General features: G+C 47.4%; 1 protein-coding gene across 2 annotated transcripts in view; it reads left to right on the forward strand.

The window, feature by feature from the left end:
- LTBP3 (latent transforming growth factor beta binding protein 3) overlaps positions 1–20135 on the forward strand; it is a 58508-nt gene extending 38373 nt beyond the window's left edge. For both annotated transcript variants that reach the window (XM_081968500.1, XM_081968499.1), the window contains exons 10-27: positions 781–859; positions 1327–1419; positions 2104–2229; positions 3203–3334; positions 3497–3625; positions 4740–4859; positions 6656–6778; positions 7338–7460; positions 8657–8776; positions 10300–10428; positions 10520–10681; positions 11501–11584; positions 13077–13205; positions 14426–14563; positions 15745–15906; positions 16506–16583; positions 17892–18023; positions 18944–20135. In XM_081968500.1, coding sequence (XP_081824626.1) covers positions 781–859; positions 1327–1419; positions 2104–2229; positions 3203–3334; positions 3497–3625; positions 4740–4859; positions 6656–6778; positions 7338–7460; positions 8657–8776; positions 10300–10428; positions 10520–10681; positions 11501–11584; positions 13077–13205; positions 14426–14563; positions 15745–15906; positions 16506–16583; positions 17892–18023; positions 18944–19089 — 2205 coding nt within the window. In that variant the 3' untranslated portion in view covers positions 19090–20135. The remainder of the gene's footprint in view (positions 1–780; positions 860–1326; positions 1420–2103; positions 2230–3202; positions 3335–3496; positions 3626–4739; positions 4860–6655; positions 6779–7337; positions 7461–8656; positions 8777–10299; positions 10429–10519; positions 10682–11500; positions 11585–13076; positions 13206–14425; positions 14564–15744; positions 15907–16505; positions 16584–17891; positions 18024–18943) is intronic.
- The last annotated feature ends 763 nt before the right edge of the window (positions 20136–20898 follow it).

The following is a 20898-nucleotide window of genomic DNA, read 5'->3' on the forward strand; positions in this document are numbered from 1 at the left end:
GGACCTGGGGAAAAGAGTTACTAATTTTATTAATTTTTTTTTTTTGTTTAGATTTTGTTATAAAGACGTAATCTCTCCTGGGTACTTATAAATTCTAGTAATAAATTTCTGTCTAGATTTATTATAATATAAGTATAAATGATTCTAGATGAAAGCACGTTTAAACAAATATAGTTAAATGAGAATGATGGTATTTTGATGGTATAAAGATTCTTGACTTAAAAGGTACAATTCAATATGAATGAAATATAAAGAATGATTGTAGTAACGCACGAAATTTATTTGTAACCCATCGACATGCTTTCTGGAAGATTTAATGAAGAATGTTTTTGTGTGTGTTTTTTGTTTAATTAAAACAATAAAAAAAAGCAAAAAGACACACCAAGGTTTTGAAGAGGCAAATTAAAAAAAAAAAGTTTTTGCACTCTGCAAACCTCCCAAAAACGGCCCCGTTTTTTGCAAAAAATAAAATAAAATAGCACGGATAGCCTTTAGGAAGCTTATAGAGTGCTCCTGGGGGCAGGGGTGGGGGGAATTGAGCAAAAACTATGCTGGCTGGGGAATTCTGGGAGTTGAAGTCCACAAGTCTTAAAGTTCCCAAGTTTGGACACCCCTGACGTAACAACTGCGGCAAGGAGCATCGTAAAATGAGACTGAGCGGACTCAAGGTCTCATTTAGCAGCCTAGATTTTGGGCTCAGTTGGGGTCGTAAGCCGAGAAGTCCCTCTATCTTGTCTTCCTGTTCATTGCTGCCTTCTCTTTCCTTCTCAAACTCTCCAGTTGCCCAGAAAGACGACGGTTTCGGAGGAGCAGGGGGTATTTTTCGGCAATACCCCGACTTTGGGTCCTCGGTACCCCGGTGAGTGAGAGGAAAACACTTCTCTGTACTGTTTTCCCCAGGGTTGTTGTGTGTGTGTTGGCATTTTCAACAGTTGCAAGTCTAATCTAGTGAAGAGAAGGACCAGGGGAGACAGGAGAGCATCTTCTAATATTTGAGGGGCTGCCCCAGAGAGGAGGGGGGGGTCAAGCTATTCTTCAAAGCACCTTTGAAGACCAGACAAGGAATAATGGATGGAAGCTGACCAAGGAGAAATTCAACCTAAAAATAAGGAGGAATTTCCTGACAAGGGGAACCATCAACCCATGGAGCAGAAATTGCCTTCAGAAGTTGTGGGAGCTTCATCCCTGGAGGCTTTCAAGAAGAGAATGGACTGCCCTCTGTCAGAAAAGGCGTAGAGTCTCCTGATTGGCCCGGGGGGTTGGACTAGATGACCTACAAGGTCCCTTCCAACTCTGCTAAATCTGTTAATCTCTTAATCTTTGCAGTGGTGATCACGAAGCCTACCGTTGCGGTTGTGGTCAAGTATCCCGAAGAGGACCGAATGGATGAATTTTACATGCCCCCCACTCAAGAAACCGGTGAGTACCCTCATCCCAGATCACCTTCCCCCATCCTCTTTTTTTCAGAACTATTACATAGCCAACATCATATTGTATTACTAAATGTTTACATCAATTCATCTTACCCTCAACTCCCCAAAACAATTATTGGCTCTTCTGCTCTCCATACACCCTATCTCTACCTTATCCATCCCTTTCTTCTCCCTCTCTCCTCCCCCTCCCTACCTCCTTTCTTCCCTCTGTCATTCTTTCCTTCTCTACTTCCCCTTCCTCCCTCCTTCTCCTCTCCCCTTTCCACTCCTCCTTCCTCTCCTCCTCTCCCCCCCTGCCCTCTCTCCTATCCCTCTCTTCTTCCCTTCCCTTTCTCCTCTACTTCCCACTCTTCCTCTCATTTATTTGGTGTATTTATTTATTTTATTTGGTGTATTTATTTATTTTCAGCTTCTGAGCGAGCTCCATTTTATGTGGATGGTATTTATAATTCTTTTTCAATGTGCAGATTTAAATTTAACACATATTCTTCTCCTTTCAAAAAGAAAAATAAAGATAGAACCACAAAGTGCAATTACAAATGTATGAAAATGTATAATTATACATCCTTACCACAGCGGTGTTTGAAGGCTTCATATTGAGAATATCGACGGAATGACTGTGGCTCTTTCCGATGGTTTTTCCCTGCCTTTCTCTCTCTTCCCCACCCAGAGGTGGACATTTGCAAGTTGAAGCACAACATCTGCAGCCACGGGGAGTGTATCCCGACCCGATCCGGATTCACCTGCCAGTGTTACCAGGGTTATCGGTGGCATCCTCAGCACAGGTATTGTGTAGGTAAGGGGCCGCTTCCTTCAAACGTTTGAGCTCAATCAGAAAAGGGCTGGAAGGGACCTTGGAGGTCATCTAGTCCAACCCCCTGGTATAGGATCTCCTATAGGGGGAGGTGCTGCTGATTCAGTTCTACAGAGGAAGGATTGAGTCTGAAATCTGCACCTCCATAACTGTCTGGTTTGGCTCTGCAACCCAACAAGACAGACGGAGACTTCAGAGGAGAATCAGAACGGCAGAAAAAACAATGGCTACCAACCTGCCTTCCATTGAGGAGTCAAAAAGAGGGCTGGGAATATATCTACAGACCCCTTGCATTCTGGACATCAATTGTTTCAACTCCTACCCTCAAAATGAGGCTATAGGGCTTTGCACACCACAACAACTAGACACAAGGACCGTTTTTCCCCACACGCCATCAATCTGCTAAACAAATAATCCCCACAACACTGTGAAACTAAGACTGTATTACTATTATTTTCTCTTCCTTCCTAGTACCTCTCTCTCCCCAGTTATGACTATAATCTTGTTGCTTGTACATTTCAATTTATATTGTTTTTATTTGTTTCCTAGTATGATTTGATAGCTTATTAGTAACCTATGACTATCACTAAGTGTTGCATCTTTTTACTCTTGATGAATGTATTTTATTCTCCTTATGTACACTGAAAGCATCAGCACTAAAGACAAATTCCTTGTGTGTCCAATCACAAATGGCCAATAAAGAATTCTATTCTATTCCTATTCTATTTCTATTTCTATTTCTATTCTATTCCAATTCCTATTCTATTCTATTCCATTCTCCTCTATTCTTCTCTCCTCTATTCCATTCCATTCTCCTCTATTCTATTCTAATTCTATTCTATTCTATTCCTGTTCTGTTCTGTTCTATTTTCTATTCTGTTCTAATTCTACTCTATTCTGTAGAAAAAGGAAAAATAAAACTCTCGGATTCCCGTTCTTTCTCTCTACTGCCCAGATGTGAACGAGTGTGAACTGGAGCTGTGCGGCCACGGGAAAGGCGTGTGCATGAACACTGGTGGGTCGTACAATTGCCACTGCAACAGAGGCTACCAGCTGAAAGTGCAGAAGGGACACAGATCCTGCACAGGTAACACTTCCAAGAATTGGGTGGATGGATGGGGGTGTGTGTGTGTATGGATGGATGGATGGAAGGACTCTGTGATTCTGTTATTTAGTCAGGGGGGAGATGCTTGAGAAGCCCCAGATCTCCCCCTTTGTTCACTCTTTTGCCTCTTCCTCCTCCCATTAGATATTGATGAATGCGCCCGGCCCAACATCTGCGGAGAAGGCGGTTCCTGCATCAATTTTCCAGGACACTATAAATGTGACTGCCATGCCGGATATCGGCTGAAGTCCTCCCGCCAGCCGCTGTGTGAGGGTACGGAGTGGGGAGCCAGGTTGGGGAATGCCCAAGTGGGTGGGGTCCTTCCTGTGCTTGATGGTTTTCTTGCAGACATTTCACTACCAAAGTAGGTTACATCATCAGTGATGCACCGGTCAGTGTCAATGTACTGATGCGGTTACCTAGTTTGGTAATGAAACGTCTGCGAGGAAATAATTAAGCTCAGAGAGCAGCAAGGACACTGCAGTAGTCTTTGTCCTCCTCCTTCTCCTCCCTTCTGCAAACTCCCCTCCATTATAACTCTGATGATGTTCCCTAGTTGGGTCATGAAATGTCTGGAAGAAAACCACCAATCTCAGAAAGCACTAAGGACGCCACATCTCCTCCTCCTCCTCCTCCTCCTCCTCCTCCTCCTCCTCCTGCTCCTCCTCCTCCTCCTCCTCCTGCTCCTCCTCCTCCTCCTCCTCCTCCTCCTCTTCCTCCTCCTCCTCCTCCTCCTCCTCCTCCTCCTCCTCCTCCTCCTCCTCCTCTCCTCAAACCCCACTCCAACCTCAGAAAGCACTAAGGACACCACATCTTCTTCTCCTCCTTCTCCTCCTAAAATTATAACCGGGTTTGCGGTAATACCGTCCCGAAAATACACCATTTCAGAGCTGAAAAGAGAGAACCACAACAACAGAAAAGGAAAAGAAGAGATGAGGAGAGGAGAAGAGAGGAAAGGGGAGAGAAGGAAGAAAGAGGAAAAGAGAGGAAGGAGGGAAGGGATAGCAAGAGAAGGAGAGAGGGCAGAAGGAGAAAGAGGAAGAGAGGAGTAGGGAAGAGGCAAGGGAAGAAGGAGAGGAGGAAGGAAGGAAGAGAAAAGAAAAGAAAAAATAGGGATGGGAGAATACAAAACACTGTGGATGTATACTTGTAACTATATATAAGAGAATACAAATAAAAACTTATTACAAAAAGGAGATATAAAAAAGAGGGAATGTTAGTATGGAGGGAATTTGATGATGAGGATGTTATGTACTATTGTAATTGTATTGATTTATAGTTATATTATTAATAGTATTGTGATGAATACTATTTTAAAAAAAGAGTCATCACCACGGACCTATTTTGATTTCCCCTTTTCCTTTGTTTAAATTGTTTTGTCTCCCAGATATTGATGAATGCCTTGACTCTGGAACTTGCCCTGATGGGAGATGTGAAAATAAACCTGGCAGTTATAAATGTATCCCATGCCAGCCAGGCTTCCGGGCCCAAAATGGCATATGTTATGGTAAGACATACTGCAACCGCTTCTCAGCTTTAGAAAGATCTTCAGAATTGATGGTTATTGTTGTTGTTGTTGTTGTTTTTAAAAGAGTTAAGTGCCTAGTCCTCATAATGAGAAAAACTACCAGATTGATGCTTGCTTTTAAAAAGAGTTAAGCATCTAGTCCTCATGATTAAAAACGCCAGACACTGGTTGTTTTTAGAATAGAATAACAGAGTTGGAAGGGACCTTAGAGGTCTTCTAGTCCAACCCCCTGCCCCAAACAGATATAGATCCTCGACTTACAGCCATAACGGAGCCTGCCCATTGCACTCAGGTCATGACCGTTGAAAAGTGAGTCATCATGTGACGGGCCCAATTATATGGCCTTTTTCATTTTTGTTTTTTTTGCAGCGGTCGTTAAACAAACCTACTGTTCGCTAGGGGGCATTTTTGCCGAAGACAAGAAGGAAATGTTGTTTTTTGGGGAAAAAATCATGATAAATTGTGGTCTCATCACTCCAGGATGCTGTAAATGGCTATCAATGAGGGCCAGTCATGTGACCACGGAGGGGCGGGGCCAGCTGCCAGAACTTTTGAACTTTTAAAAAGAATCTAGTCCTCGTGACTAAATAACATTTTCAGACTTCCTGGTTGTTGTTGTTTTTTTAAAAAAAAGTCTAGTCCTCATGACTAAGAATATTGTCAGCCTTTATGGGTTTTTTTTTCCAAGAGGCAACTGGACTTTCTTGTTTGAAGACATTTCGCTTCTCATCCAAGAAGCTTCTTCAGCTGTCAGACTTTATGGTTGTTTTTAAAAAGAGTCTAGTCCTCGTGACTTTAAAAAAAAATACCATTAGACTTTATGGTTGTTTTTAAAAAGATTGTAACCCTCCCGAGTGAAATATATTGCAAGACTTTATTGTGGTTGTTTATGTTTTTTTTAAAAAGAGTTAAGTGTCTAGTCCTCATGATGAAAAAAAAAGGTTCGGATTCCGTGGTGGTTGGGGAAGGCCTCCGGGTCCCTTGCAGTCGTACGACTCTATAGGGTCCTGTTAGAGTTTGCACCGATCCAACCAGCGCACAAGTAAATAATTCAGCAGGATTCATTTAAATAATAATAATAATAATAATAATAATAATAATAATAATAATAATAATAATAATAATAATAATAATACTTTAATTTATAGACCGCGCCCTCTCCTAGAAAGGACTCGGGGCGGTGTACAGTCATATTAAAACAACCATGTGGATACAAAAATATAGATATACATAGATATACGGAGAAGGTAGGATATACACTGTACAATAATGGTTAAAATTCGAATAAAAAATTAAAATTCCCTTAAAAACTACCCCAGAATAAGATGTTTGCCAGGAGGTTGAAAGTGGGACTATAAATCAGCTAGGCCAGCTAATTGGAACAGGTGGGTCTTAAGTTTCTGTCGGAAGAAGAAACTTCTTTGTATACAATAATACAAAACATGATGCAGGTATACAATACCCATGCAGCGGTTGCAATGTGGTAGCAAGGACAAGGACAAGAAGCAGAAACCGAACAACCAGAACCCAGAATCACAGAAGTCATATTGCAAGGACAAACCAACTCTTATATATAGAACACTTAAGCTAAGCCACGCCCAGGCTCCGAGCCATCTCCCACGGCTCGCAACAGATCCTGTTTCGTAGTCTCCAAACAGTTCCCATTGGCTGACTTGTCGCTATGGCTATTTCAGCTCATAATTTCATATACACTGACAGGTCCAAGCATCGAAAGAGCTCATTGTCCTGTTCTTCTCCCCCTCCCCTCTGCCCAGATGTGGATGAGTGCGCCGAGGAAGTTTCCTGCAAGCACGGCTGGTGTGAGAATATGCCCGGCTCCTTCCGCTGTTCCTGCGGGGATGGCTTCGCGCCTGCCGCTGATTTCCGCAGCTGCGTCGGTAAATACCGTTCCACGCCCTATGCAGAAAACTCTGCTCCGTCAGTTCAAACGGGGCCCTTATCTTGCTCCAAACCTGCCCAAATGCTCCCAGGTTTCTGGCAAGCAAGTCCCAGAGCAGAGTGAGAACAAACACACAACACAACTCTCATGCAGCCTCTGCTGCAATTAGTCCAGCCCGGTGCTGTCGGCAGCAAAGGCTGCATGGCAAGAAATCCAAAATGTATTTGGCAAAACAGGAGGAAAGCAAAGAGTTCAGGGTGCAAAAGAACCAGATAATTAGTCCAGAATGCCTGTTCAGTCTGCGCTGATCATGCTTTCTCTGCACTCTCCTAACTCTTGGATCAGGAGCGGGTGGTTCTTGCTCCTCATCTGAACTCTGTTTCTCCTCCCTGCTGGAAGACCTGGTGAATTCCGAACAGCCTTGTCCGGACTGACTCTGCCCTTCCCCAGTTTCCTCCAAGGCCAACGGAGCTGCCTTCTCACTCACTGTCAGCTCTTATGCCAGACTCCGACGGGGAGGCATGACAATCGGACTGATTCTTCTCCTCTTCCTGCAGATGTCAACGAGTGCCAGAACGGTTCATTGTGCGCCCACGGGGTTTGCGTAAACACGCTGGGGTCCTTCAAGTGCCAGTGTCCGGCGGGTTTCCAGGCCGTGAAGGACGGGCCACGCTGCAAGGGTGAGAGAGGGAAACGGAGGGTCTTGCATGAACTCCTGGGAGTTTTTTCTTTGTGGCGGGGAAAGAGAACCGTTGAGCATGTGGAGAAGGCTGGTCTGCCTGTGTTTTCTGTGCCTCGGAAGCCACCGGGGATGTGATTAAAATTTGGGCCAGCGTTTTTGCTTGAAAAAAATAAATAGAACGCCAGATTTTGTACGCGAGGTTAAGTCAGCGTTTCTCAAGTTTAGCAATGGGCAGCAAATCTCACACTCCCTGACACTGATGGCATTACCTAATTGGGTAAGAAAACGTCTGAAAGCAAATCACCAAACTCAGACAGCACCAAAGGCTCCAAGGATTAAAATGTTCAGTCCCAGCCTCACTTGATCTCCCAAATCTGTTTAATTAGTTCTCTTCTCTTCTCCCCTTCCCTCCAGTCCCTCCTTCCTTTCTCTTCTCTCCTTCCCTCCTTCCTTTCTCTTCTCTTCTCCCCTTCCCTCTTTCCTTCTCTTCTCCCCTCCCCTCCCCTCCTTCCTTTCTCTTCTCCCCTTCCCTTCCCTTCTTCCTTCCTTTCTCTTCTCTTCTCCCCTTCCCTTCTTCTCATCTCTTCTTCCCTTCCCTCCTTCCTTTCTCCTCTCCCCTTCCCTTTCCTCCTTCCTTCCTTTCTCTTCTCTCCTCCTATTCCTATTCCATATTTTACTCTCTATTCTGTTCTGTTCCATTCCGTTCCATTCGATTAATTTTTTTTATAAGCCACCCATCTTACTGCCCAGCGACTCTGGGCACCATATAAATTTATTAGGATGATAGATAGGTGATCGGTAAACAGACAGATAGAGAGAGAGAGAGAGACAGAGACAGATGATAGATATAGAGAGGAGAGAGAAAGAGAGAGAGACAGAGAAGATAATGGATAGATAGATAGATTTGGGAACTGAAATGTGGATATGATTGACCATTCTGGCAAGTAGCACGAGAGATAACAATGCCAATAACCATGTGCAGAGTTCTCTGCCATTTTCTGCAGATAAATCCTGACCAGTTTTATAATTGCACTTGTCCATTTGAGATTATTTCTCCCTCCGCGCCCCTGCTTCCAGGCTGGAAAACACAATTTCTGAGCCAATCGTAAACTCTGCCCTTTTTGCCGAAAAAAAAACAACAAAGCCATCGTTTTTATTTTATTTTATTCTACTCGACCCTTTCTGCCCTCCCAGATGTGAACGAATGCGAGTTCCACGCCGCCTGCATTGGGGGCGAATGTGTAAACACGGTGGGCTCCTACCAGTGTCTTTGCCGGACAGGATACCAGCTGGAGAGTAATCGAATGTGCCAAGGTTTGTGTCTCTGTGTGAGCGAGCTCCCCTCCTAGCTCCCTCGCCAGCAAGTTGGGGCTCGCAAGAGACCCCTGTGTTTTTCCAGAAGGGGCATCTGATAGATAGATAGATTGACTCGTGACGTGCCAAGCTCACCTGTTATGATCCAGGTGGTCAAGGCAAGGACGGTGTTTAGAGAGTCCTTTATCGCCCTCAAGATTATTCCCCACCCCATGGGATTCTGAAGGCAGGAACACTCAATCCCCCAAACCACAGCCCCTGTAGTGGCCTACCAATGGCCAGCGGAGCTGGTAGCAGATTCGGACAGTGAGGAGGTTGGGGAGGAACCTGGGCCAGTCCTGGAGTCTGGGGAAGACCCTGATGAGGGCTCTGTGTGGGAGGCAGAAGGAGGCCAGAGCCGTCTGACAGTTATCAGCTGCCTTCGGAGTCAGACATCAGTGAGGCAGAGGAACAGCTGGAGCCTGTTCCCAGTATGCGCATGCGCAGAGTTGCCAGACGAAGGGAGCAGCTAAAGAACAGGGTTGACTTGGGAGTAAAGCCACAGGTGGACGATGAATGGCCCCTCCCAGAGGGAATAAAAGAAGAGCAAAAGGGGAGTGGAGTTTGCAGGAGACCATTCGTTCGCTTAATTGGTTCATGACTCTCTGAGACTCCTGGCCACATTTTGCAGATATCAGCCTGGCAGCTCTCCAAGCCAGAGAAGGTCTGTGACTGTAAATCCTCCTTGAAAGACTTTGCTGGAGGTGAATGAGCAGAATTCACAGTCAATTAATAAACGTTTTTTTTTGTTGGGACCAGGAGTTTGCTTCCTGCTCTTCGGAAGCCTCGGTCAGAAGAGCGGGATAAGGGAAAGTTTTGATGACGTTGCTTTGGAGAATAGCTTGACCCCCTTCCTCCTCTCTGGGGCAGCCCCTCAAATATTGGAAGATGCTCTCCTATCTCCCCTGGTCCTTCCCTTCCCTAGACTATCCAGGGCCAGTTCCTGCAACCGTTCATTGTATGTTTGAGCCTCCAGTCCCCTCATCATCCTGGTTGCTCTTCTCTGCACTCTTTCTAGAATCTCAACATCTTTTTTATAGTGTGGGGACCAAAACTGGATGCAGGACTCTAGGTGTGGTCTAACTAAGGCTTTATAGAGTGGTATTAGTACCTCACTTAATCTTGATTGTATCGCTCTGTAAATGCAGCTTAGGATTGCATTGGCTTTTTGGCTGCCGCCGCACACAGTTAGCTCGTATTTAATTAGTTGTCTACTAAGACTCAACTGAGGAAAGACATTTCCTCAAACTCTGGCCTCCCCAAACATTTTTAAGGGAGATGTACCATCCCTGCTGGACAGTCCAGGTTCCAACTCCTCCCCTTCCTCCTCCGAATCGGGCCCCGATGGGCCCATGACATCCCCTGTTCCCCATGGCTGATCCATTCACGATCAGTTGGTGCAAATCTTTCCGTAAAGTTCTGGGGGAATCCGGGGTGTGAGAATGCCTTCCTCCCTGGCACAAACACCCACGCTGCCTCCGCAGACATCGACGAGTGTGCCCGAGACCTTGACCTCTGCCAGCCGCACGGGGTGTGCGAGAACACCGGGGGCTCCTTCGTGTGCGTGTGTGACGAGGGATTCACGCTCGCCAAAGACCAGCAGAGTTGCGAAGGTAAGCGGAGTGTGCGAAGGAAAGGAGGGGGGGAAAACACACCTTGAAGTGGGAAGGAATTCCCGACAACGACAGTGACGTTTCTCCGCAGAGCTGCCCCATCATAAAAAGGAGTGTTACCTGAACTTCGATGACAGCGTGTTTTGCAATAGTGTTCTCGCCACCAACATCTCCCGCCAGGAGTGCTGTTGCTCGCTCGGGGCCGGCTGGGGGGATCACTGCGAGATCTATCCGTGCCCCGTTCTCAACTCGAGTAAGTTGGAAACCACCTGTGTCGCATTCTCGTTAAATTTGAAAAGGAGCCTTGTTCCAAACTCAGCTTGGGACAGAATGGGAAGATAACAGTTGGAAGGGACCTTGGGAGGCCTTCCAGTCCAACCCTCGGATCAGGCAGGAAGCCCGATAAGATTTCAGACAAATAGTTGTAGCCCTTAGACTTATATACCGCTTCACGGTGCTTCGCAGCCCTCTCTAAGCGGTTTACAGAGTCGGCCTCTTGCCCCCAACCATCTGGGTCCTCCTTTGACCCACCTCGGAAGGACGGAAGGCTGAGTTGACCTTGAGCCAGTCAGGATTGAACTGCTGGCAATGGGCAGAGTTAGCCTGCAATCCTGCATTCTAATCACTGGGAAGGAAAGAAGGAAAATAGCAATAGCCGTTAGACTTAGATACCGCTTCACGCTGCTTCACAGTTCTCTCTAAGCGGTTTACAGAGCCAGCCTCTTGCCCCCGACAATCTGGGTCCACATTTTACCCACCTCGGAAGGACGGAAGGCTGTGTCAACTTTGAGCCTGGTGAGATTCGAACTGCCAAATTGCAGGCAGCCGGCAGGCAGCAGAAGTAGCCTGCAGTACTGCACTCTAACCACTGCGCCACCACGGCTGTTCTTAAAAACCTCCCGTGTTAGAGCATCCATAATGTCTGAAGAGCCGTGGTGGCCCAGTGATTATCAATCAGAATAGAGCTGGAAGGGACTCTGGAGGTCTTCTAGTCCAACCCCCTGCTCAAGCAGGAGTTCCTACACGGTTGCAGAATCACGATTTGAGTTTCACCTGTCTCTTCTTCCACCAGTTGAGTTCCACACTCTGTGCCCAGACGGCAAAGGGTTCATCCTGGATGACACCATCCTGAACTACGGCATTCCAGCGCATCGCGGTGAGTTGTGGGGCACCTGGCCCTGACGTACGGAGGACGGAGGCCTTTGGAGGTGGCCTGGGTGGGAGCAGAGGGTGTCACAGCGGGGCGGAGCCTGGGTGGGCAAATTGTCCTCTTGACCCATCCCCCCACTTCTGTGAAGCTGGATAAAAGAGGGGGAGTGGCCGGCAGGGGATTGAAAAATTTTAACAACCGGTTCTCTGTTCGATTACTGGGTGGACGTGGCCTTACTCAGCCTCCTGCACCATGGTGGGGGGCAGCGGGGGGAGTTTTCACGGGCCCGTTTTGCGCCCTCCCAGAATCTCCACACGGAGATTCTACACTTACCTAGCATCCAAAACGGGCCGTGTGGGGACTCCTGGGAGGAGGGAGGCAGGGTGGGTGGGGCCAGCCAGTCCTTGCAAGTACCTGTTCGGTGAACCAAATGTAAAAATAGCAACCTGTTCACCCGAACTGGTCCAAACTTCTAAATCCCACCCCTGGGGAAGTTGAGGGTCTTGAGGTGCTTCTGGCCGCCTCGCCGTGGCCCTCAAAGCAGGATGAGGAGAGGGTTACATCTCGGGGTGGCCATGAGACCCCTGTGCCATATTGGTGATGTGGAGTTTTGTTTAATGGCCTTCTCTTTTTCCTTCTACTCCTCTTCCTTATCCTTCCATTCTTCCTTTTCGCATCTGGTATCACTTTTTTTCTTCTTCCTTTCCTGCTTCTTTTTCTCCTCCATCTCCTTTCTCTTCTTCCTTCTCCTCCTCTTTCTTTTCTTGTTTCCCATCTCTTCATCTCTTTTTTTCTCCCTTCTCCACCATCTTTTTTCCTCTCCTCTTCCCTTCCTCCTTCTCTTCCTTCTTCCTTGCCTTTCTCATCCGTCTTCTCTTTTCTTGTTTTCCACCTCTTTGTCTCTTTTTCCTCCTTCTCCACTTTCATATTTTTCTTTCTTTTCCTTCTCCTCCTTCTCTTTTTCCTCCTCTACTTGCCCCTCCTTCACCTCTTCATTTCCTTTTCCTTTTCTTGTTTTTCACCTCTTCATCTTCTTCCTTCTCCTCCACCTTCATATCCTTTGTTCTCTTCTTCCTTTCCTCCTCCTCCTCTGTGGCCTTCTCTTCCTGCTCTTCCTCTTTCATCACCTCTTCTTCCTTCCTTTCTTTCTCTTCCTCCCCTGCCTTCCGTCTCTTCCTCTTTCTTCTTCCTCCTCCTCATTCATCATCTCTTCTTTGTTCTTTTCTTTCTCTACCCTTCCTTCCATCTCTTCCTTTTTCTTGATCCCTCTCCTCCTCCTCTTTGTCCTCCTCTTCCTGCTCCTCCTCCTTCATCACCTCTTCTTTGCTCCTTTCTTTCTCTTCTTCTCTGGCCTTCTGTCTCTTCCTCTTCCTTCCTCCTCTTCCTCTTTGTCCTCCTCTTCCTGCCCTCCTTCTTCATCACCTCTTCTTCCCTCTTTTCTTTCTCTTCCTCCCCTGCCTTCTGTCTCTTCCTCTTCCTTGTTCCTTCTCCTCTCCAGACATCGATGAATGCTCCCTGTTTGGTGAAGAGATCTGCAAGGAAGGGAAATGTGTGAACACCCAGCCGGGCTACGAGTGTTACTGCAAGCAGGGCTTCTACTACGATGCCAACCTCTTGGAGTGTGTCGGTAATAATGGGAAGCCCAGCATGGGGAATAATTTTGACCTCTTGAGTAGCAACAGAGGAAGAGTCAGGCTGTCAGAGCTGGCTTGCAATTCAGGAACCAGGGGGGAGGGATTAGTAAATTGTGAGCCTTCTGTTTCCTGAGAAAGTTGCAATGGCCGTTAAGTGTGAAAATTGGTAGTAAACAGAGGTAATATTCTGCCGGTTCGGATCGATTTGCCCGAACTGGTAGTGGAAATCGCGGCTGGCCACGCCCACCCTCTCCAGCTCTATGAGCTCCCATTTAGGCTTGTTTTCAAGCCGAAGCGCCTGTGCGGAAGGCGAGCACATGCATGGACGGGAGAGGCAAATGCAAGTGAAGTGAGCACCCACATGCACTCACATTAGCGAACTGGTAGGGAAGGTGTGAATACCACCTCTGTGTTGTGGCCTGCCAGTGGCCAGCAGAGCTGGCAGCAGTGTCGAACAGTGAGGAGGTTGGGGAGGAGCATGGGTCATTCCTGGAGAGGATGGGGTAGGCTCGGACGAGGGCTCTGTGTCAGAGGCAGAGATGGGTGGGGTGGCGAGGCTGCCTGACAGTGCCTACGGAGCTAGACAGCAATGAGGCAGAAGAACAGGTGGAGCCTCTTCCCAATGTGCGCATGCGCAGATCTGCCAGAAGATGACAACAGCTAAGAAATCAGGGTCGACTTGGGAGCAACGTCACAGGTGGACGGTGAATGGGCCCTCTCATAGGACGTAAAAGAGGAGCGAAAGGGGAGGGGGCTTTTGCAGGAAACAATTCATTCGTTTGGTAGTTAGATTCGTTTCAGGAGTGTGAAGATCTGTCTGTGAATCTCAGAGACTCTGTGCCCAGAGTCTTTCCTTGCATTTGGGAAATATCGACATGGCAGCTCTCCAAGCTAGATAAGGTCTGTGGTCATAAATACTCCTTTGAAAGACTGTTTGCCAAGCCTTTGTTGAATGGGAATGAGAGGAATTCACATTCGATTAATAAAAGGGGCTTTGTCGGGACCAGGACTCTGCCTCCTGCTTTTTGGGGAAGCCAAAGTCAGAACATCCTGGTCAAAATTCACATTTTTCAGTCACTAAATGAATGGTTGTAAGTCGAGGATTGCCTGAAATTCTAAAGGAGGAAGACGCGGTGATTCTGATTTGTGGCCTTGTGGATTAGCAGTCGGGGTCCCAGCCTTTCCTCTCCCGCTGCCTCTCTTCTGCCCTTAGATGTGGATGAGTGTTTGGATGAGTCGAACTGTGTGAACGGGCGCTGCGAGAACACCCGGGGCAGTTTCCATTGTGCCTGCCCGGCCTCCACCACATACGATGCGGCCCAGAAGAAGTGCCTTCCAACCAGCAAAATTGGTGAGATTTTTTTTTAAGGGGGTATTTCTCAACCTCAGACACTTTTAAGATGGGGGGACTTCAACTCCCAGAATTCGACATTCAGCATTTGGGTATTTTTTTTCCTTTCTTTTTTTCTGTCACCTTCCTTCCTTCCTTCCATCCATCCATTTTCCTTTCCCTTCCTTCCTTTTTCTTCCTTTTTCCCCTCCTTTCTTCAATCCATCTCTCCATCCATTTTCCTTCCTTCCTTCCTTCCATCCATCCCCCTTCGCCTTCCTTTCCTTCCTTTCTTCAATCCTTCCATCCATCTTCCTTCCTTCCATCCATCCATCCCCCTTCCCCTTCCTTTTTCCTTCTTTCCTTCCTTTCTTCAGTCTATCCATCCATCCATCCATTCATCCATCTCCCTTTCTTCCTAGCTATCCTTTCTTCCTTGCTTGCTCTTCTGTTTGAGCAGAGATTGGACTAGATGACTTATAGGGTCGCTTCCAACTCTGATATTCTATTCTATTCTGTTCTGTTCTGTTCTATCTTTTCTTCCTTTCTTCCTTCCTCCTTCCTCCTTCCCTTTCCTTCTCTTTCCTTCTTTTCTTTCTTTCTTCCTTCCTCCTTCCCTTTCCTTCTCTTTCCTTCTTTTCTTCCTTCCTTCCCTCCCTCCCCCTTCCCCTTCCTTCCTTTCTTCCTTTCTTGCTTCTATCAGAAATGGTATAGGCTCTTCTGTTTGAGCAGGAGATTGGACTAGATGACTTAGGGTCCCTTCCAACTCTGATATTCTATTCTATTCTATTCTATTCTATTCTATTCTATTCTATTCTATTCTATTCTATTCTATTCTATTCTATTCTATTCTATTCTATTCTATTCTATTCTATTCCATTCCATTCCATTCCATTCCATTCCATTCCATCTTCCTTCCTCCCTTCCCTTCCCTTCCCTTCCCTTCCCTTCCTTCTCTTTCCTTCTTTTCTTCCCTCCCTCCCCCTTCCCCTTCCTTCCTTCCTCCCTCCCTCCCTCTCCTCTCCCTCCCTCCCTCCCTCCCTTTTCTCTTCTTTCTCTTTTTCCAAAAGTTGGGTTGCCTACCAAAACCAAAGCCACAGTTCACCTCCTGGCACAGAAAGTCCCCAGTTGTCACCCTGTTGAATTTCTAGCCCATCTCCCTCCTTTATCTTCTCTTCTCTCCCCCCCCCCTTTCACTACAGACAAAGTGACCGATCGACGGGACGTCTGCTGGCAACTCCGGGGCGAAGACGGGATGTGTTCATCGCCCTTCAGTGGCCAACAGTTGACATATGAGGAGTGCTGCTGCCGCCATGGCAAAGGGTGGGGTAACCAGTGCCACGCCTGCCCGCCACGCAGCCCAGGTAATGGAGCATTCTGGGAAGACTGGCGTCTTGCCCTTCCTGTTGGCACCAGCTCTGCTTTCCTGCGAAATTCTCCAAAGATGGATTAGAAAGGTGGAAATTCTAGCCAAATCCTCTTTCAAAATCAGGATTGAAATTTGGGAGCCGAAGGGTCTTTAGAGCATGTGCAGAGTTCCCTTATCTTTCTTACACGCATGGATCCGGGGAAGATGCATTTGCAGGAAAGCTCATACTGCAGCACCCATCTTTGCGCCCGAGGTTATATGTTTGAGAATAGTTGAGCCAGTTTGCTCTAGTGGTTAAGGCACCAGGCTAGAAACCAGGAGACAGTGAGTTCTAGTTCTGCCTTATGCTTGGAAGCCGGCTGGGTGACTTTGGGCCAGTCCCTGTTCTCAACCCAACCTACCTCACAGGGTTGTTGTGGGGAAAATAGGAGAAAGAAGAAATTATAAATATATCCAGGACCCTGAACTATTTATAAAAATAATAAAGGCAGGATAACAATAAGTAAATCTTGTGGGCGCTCTTGCAAAAAGGGCTCTTGGGCTTCGTTGCCAGCTCGAATGACAATGAGGACTGGGGTCTTTTTCTCTCCTCAGGGTCCAACTGCCAATCTGCTCCAAGCGAAAGCAATTCCTTCTGGGACTTCAGCACCCCGTTCGGGGAGGTGCATAAAGGTGAGCCCAAGCGGGGAGCAGAGCCCACCTGCATCGATAATATCACTGACTGTGGAACTCCCTGCCACAAGACGGAGGGAGGCCCAAGAGCCTCGATTGGGGGAAGAGCTCTGAGGAGCAGCTTGCAAATCGTGCGGGCTGAGATTTCCTTGCAGGATCTTTGCTCCCACTGTCCGGTCTCTGGGCGATGTCAGGGAAAGGGCACCACTCAGGGCTCCTTGGACGATTGAGCCCTCTAGGAGGATTCTGCAGGGGCCTTTAGCCTGACCAAAGGATGTTTGGATCTCTCAATCCTTCTTCCCCCTCCCTACCTTCTTTCCTTCAAACTCCCTTTCCCTCCTTCCTTCCATCCATTCATCTTTCAGTCCTTCCTTCCTCCCCCTCCCTCCCTTCTTTTCCTTCCTCCCTTCCCCCTTCCATCCATCCTTCAATCCTTTCTCCCACCTCCCTCCCTCCCTCCCTTCCTTTGATCTCTTAATATTTCCTTCTCTCCTTCCTTCTCTCCCTCCCTCCTTCCATCCATCCATTCATCTTTCAGTCCTTTCTTCCTCCCCCTCCCTTCTTTTCCATCCTCCCTTCCCCCTTCCATCCATCCTTTAATCCTTTCTCCCACCTCCCTCCCTCCCTCCCTTTGATCTCTTAATCTTTCCTCCCTTCCGTTGATCTCTTAATCTTTCCTTCCTTCCTCCCTCCTTCCCATCCATCCATCCATCCATCCATCCCTCAATCCTTCCTTGCTCTCCCTCCCTTTCCTTCAAATTCCCCTTCCTTCCTTCCTTCCTTTCCTCCTTCCCTCCCTCCCTTTATCCATCCATCCATCTCTCACTCCTTCCTTCCTCCCTCCCTCCCTCCCATCCTGTCCCTTCTTTTGTTGAAAACTAGCAAAAAGTTTCATAAACTGAGGTCAGATTACATGACCCCTTAATGCCTCCACTGGCCATAAAGGTGGGCCATTTGCCAAGCACCTGCCATGCGACTATGGGATTGCAGTTGTCTGTGCAGACATCCTAACTCCAGAACCAAATCCTAAGTAGCTTTCCGGCGGTCCACCATAACTTCCAACCAGTCACTAAGCGAGAGGTCGTAAGTCGAGGACTACCTGTTCCTGTTTCCTGTGTTTGCCAAATTTTATTGAATAACATTCCTGGTCTTTTTTAATTTTCTTTCTTTGTTGGCTGAACTGAACAGCAATCCAGCTCTCGGTGCAGGAAACAGCTGGCTGTGTGTTGGGATCAGACAAAGCAGGAAATTGCCTGCCTTTTCCAGATGTTTGGGCCTTTTGATCACATCTGTTTCTTTTGGCTACAGAGGCCGACAGTTCAGAAGAGGACTCGGACGAATGCCGCTGCCTGAACGGGCGCTGCGTCCGCACCCAGCAGGGTTCTGTGTGCGAATGTCCCACCGGTTTCCAGCTGGACAGCACTCGCACCCGCTGCCTAGGTAAGAGGAGTGGATGCAGGGCTTTCCCGCTCCTGAGCTGCCCTGATATTCTCGCCAAGATTGAACCTTTGTTGCAGGGAGTGTTTAATTTCACGCTCTCAGGATTAGGTGGAACCTCCAGATCCAACGCAGTCTATCTTAGGATGCCCCCAAGCAGGCTCAACCCTCGTCACAGATGCATCGGCTTACAATCACAATGGAGGCCCAGAATTGCCGTTGCTAAATGAGACAGTTGTTAAGTGCATTTTGCTCCATTTTCACCACCTTTCTTGCCACCGTTGTTAAGTGAATCCCTGCAGTGGTTAAGTGAGTCATGGGGCTGTTAAGTGAATCCGGATTCCCCATTGGCTTTGCTTGTCAGAAGGACCCAAAAGGAGGATCGCACGACCCCAGCCGGGACACTGGAGTCAGGGGCCAAGCATTTCAGTTTTGATCCCACGACCCTGAGAATGCTGAGACGGTCATAAAGTGCGAGACATGGTCTTAAACAGGTGAAATGCTACCGGCTCAGGTGAACCGGTGTTTCCGACGATCAGCTGTGACATGTGATTTCTAAAATTCCCGCCAATCAGCTGTGCCGCCTGATTTATATTTGCTAGAAAGCATGAAATCCTGCTTTCTAGCGAATCTAAATCATACAGCACTGCTGGTTCCCCGCCCCTTGCTGTCCGACATACCTTTAGCTTCTTAGCGCCTGCGGGCGAGGCTCCCGTTTGCAGACTTCAGAGCATTTCACCTTCCTGCAGTGCCGTTGAATCTTCGGACAGTCACTAAATGAATTGCCGGCCAGCTGGTCTTCGGGTTTCTGGATGCGCGAAAACCAGCTGGCCAGCGCGCATGCAAACCCAAAGACCAGGCGGAAAGCAGAAAACGGAAGACGCCATCTTGTCCATTCTTGTGATGTCTTCCTTCCTTTATAGATATCGACGAGTGCCAGGAGCTAAACCAACGAGGGCGCCTTTGTAAATCCGAACGCTGCGTCAACACCAGCGGTTCCTATTTCTGTACTTGCAAGGCCGGCTACTCGCGGTCCTGGCCGCGCGGAATCTGCGTCCCTCAACGATAGCAGGTCGTGCTAACCACAGCATGGAAGGACAGGGGGGGTGGCATCCACGAATGCTCCCACTACCCTCGCGGGCGTGGTGAGATGCTTCTTCTCGCTGTCCGCCATCGGAAATCCTGGATCCTGACCTTGGAGCGACTTTTTTCGGGGGTCTGAGTTCACCAAGGCAGTTCTCACTTTATTATTATATGGACCTTTTTTTTTGTAAAAAAAAAAAAGGGGGGGGGAAAGTTGTACCAGCTACTATGAGGGGCATTGATTTTGCTGTAGAATTTTATACCTATTTCCTGCGTTTCTACGTCTTTTAACCCGCTGGATCGTTTAGGGTTTTATTTTGGTTTTGTTTTAAAAGAAGAAAAAAAAAAAGGTTTGCACTTGGTTTCTATAGGATTCAGAAATAATAATAATAATAATAATAATAAATTCCTTTTGTACATAATAGACATGGGTGGAAGGAAAAATAGAAGACAGAAACTTCAAAGTTAATCTGCTGATTAAAAAAAAAAAAGAAGGAAATGGCCATACAGATTGATTGTGTCTGATTTGCCCTCGGCAGCCAGAGTTGTGGCCCGCCAACAGCCAGCGGAGGTGATAGCAGATTCGGACAGTGAGGAGGTTGGGGAGGAACATGGGCCAGTCCTGGAGTCTGGGGAAGGCTCTGTGTCGGAGGCAGAGAGGGGGCCAGAGCCGTCTGACAGTTATCAGCTGCCTTCAGAGTCAGACATCAGTGAGGCAGAAGAACAGCTGGAGCCTGTTCCCAGTGTGCGCATGCGCAGAGCTGCCAGACGAAGGGAACAGCTAAAGAACAGGGGTCAACTTGGGAGGAAAGCCACAGGTGGACAATGAAGGGCCCCTCCCAGAGGAAATAAAAGAGGAGCAAAAGGGGAGTGGAGTTTGCAGGAGGCCATTAGTTCGCTTCATTGGTTCGGGACTCTCCGAGACTCCTGGCCAAGTTTTGCAGATATCGCCCTGGCAGCTCTCCAAGCCAGATGAGGTCTGTGACCGTAAATCCTCCCTCGAAAGACTTTGCTGGATGTGAAGGAGCAGAATTAAACAGGATATCCATAAAAGGGTTTTTTTGTCGGGACAAGGCGTTTGCTTCAGGCTCTTGGGAAGCCTCAGTCAGAACAGCGGGATAAAGGAAAGTTTTGATGACAACATGGGGCGTTTTAACATATTCAGGCAAAAAGCATGTTTATTTCTACCCAAATGTTTATTTTTTTAACCATCACCCACGTCTCTCTGTGATTCTACGGGGATGCTGATATTTTTAAAAATTACGCTCCTTTTTGGGCAGCTTTCGCTTGTGGGGTTCCTATCATATATCCTCATGGTTTTCTCTGTTCATCCAATTTTATGAATTTGCACAAAATACTACAACTAGAATTGTGAGCGGTGCGGTGGCCTAGAGGTTGAGTTCTCGCCTCACAATCAGGAGGCTGGGAGTTCAATCCTAGGTAGAGGCAGATATTTCTCTCTCTGGGCACAAGGAGAATGTATCTGCTGAACAAAACTCTGCATTGGTGACAAGAAGGGCATCTGGCCAGTAAAACACTCTGCTAGCTCCATTCCGTTGCCCAGACTCCACCCCGATGACAGGGGTCATTAAAAGAAGATGATGACTGCCACTAGAATCATGACAGTACATAAATACAACTTTAATACAGTCAAAACTTTCTTCTACACATTCAAAGAAATAGACAACCACAACTCAGCTCCAGATTTTCATTGCGAGGTAAAGGCAGTTGTAAAGTGAGTTTTTGCCCCATTTTACGACCTTTGTATCACCGGCTTTAAGCCAATCGCAGTTGT

Source organism: Natrix helvetica (assembly GCF_964273705.1).
Source record: "Natrix helvetica genome assembly, chromosome: 16".
NCBI classification, from domain to species: domain Eukaryota; kingdom Metazoa; phylum Chordata; class Lepidosauria; order Squamata; family Natricidae; genus Natrix; species Natrix helvetica.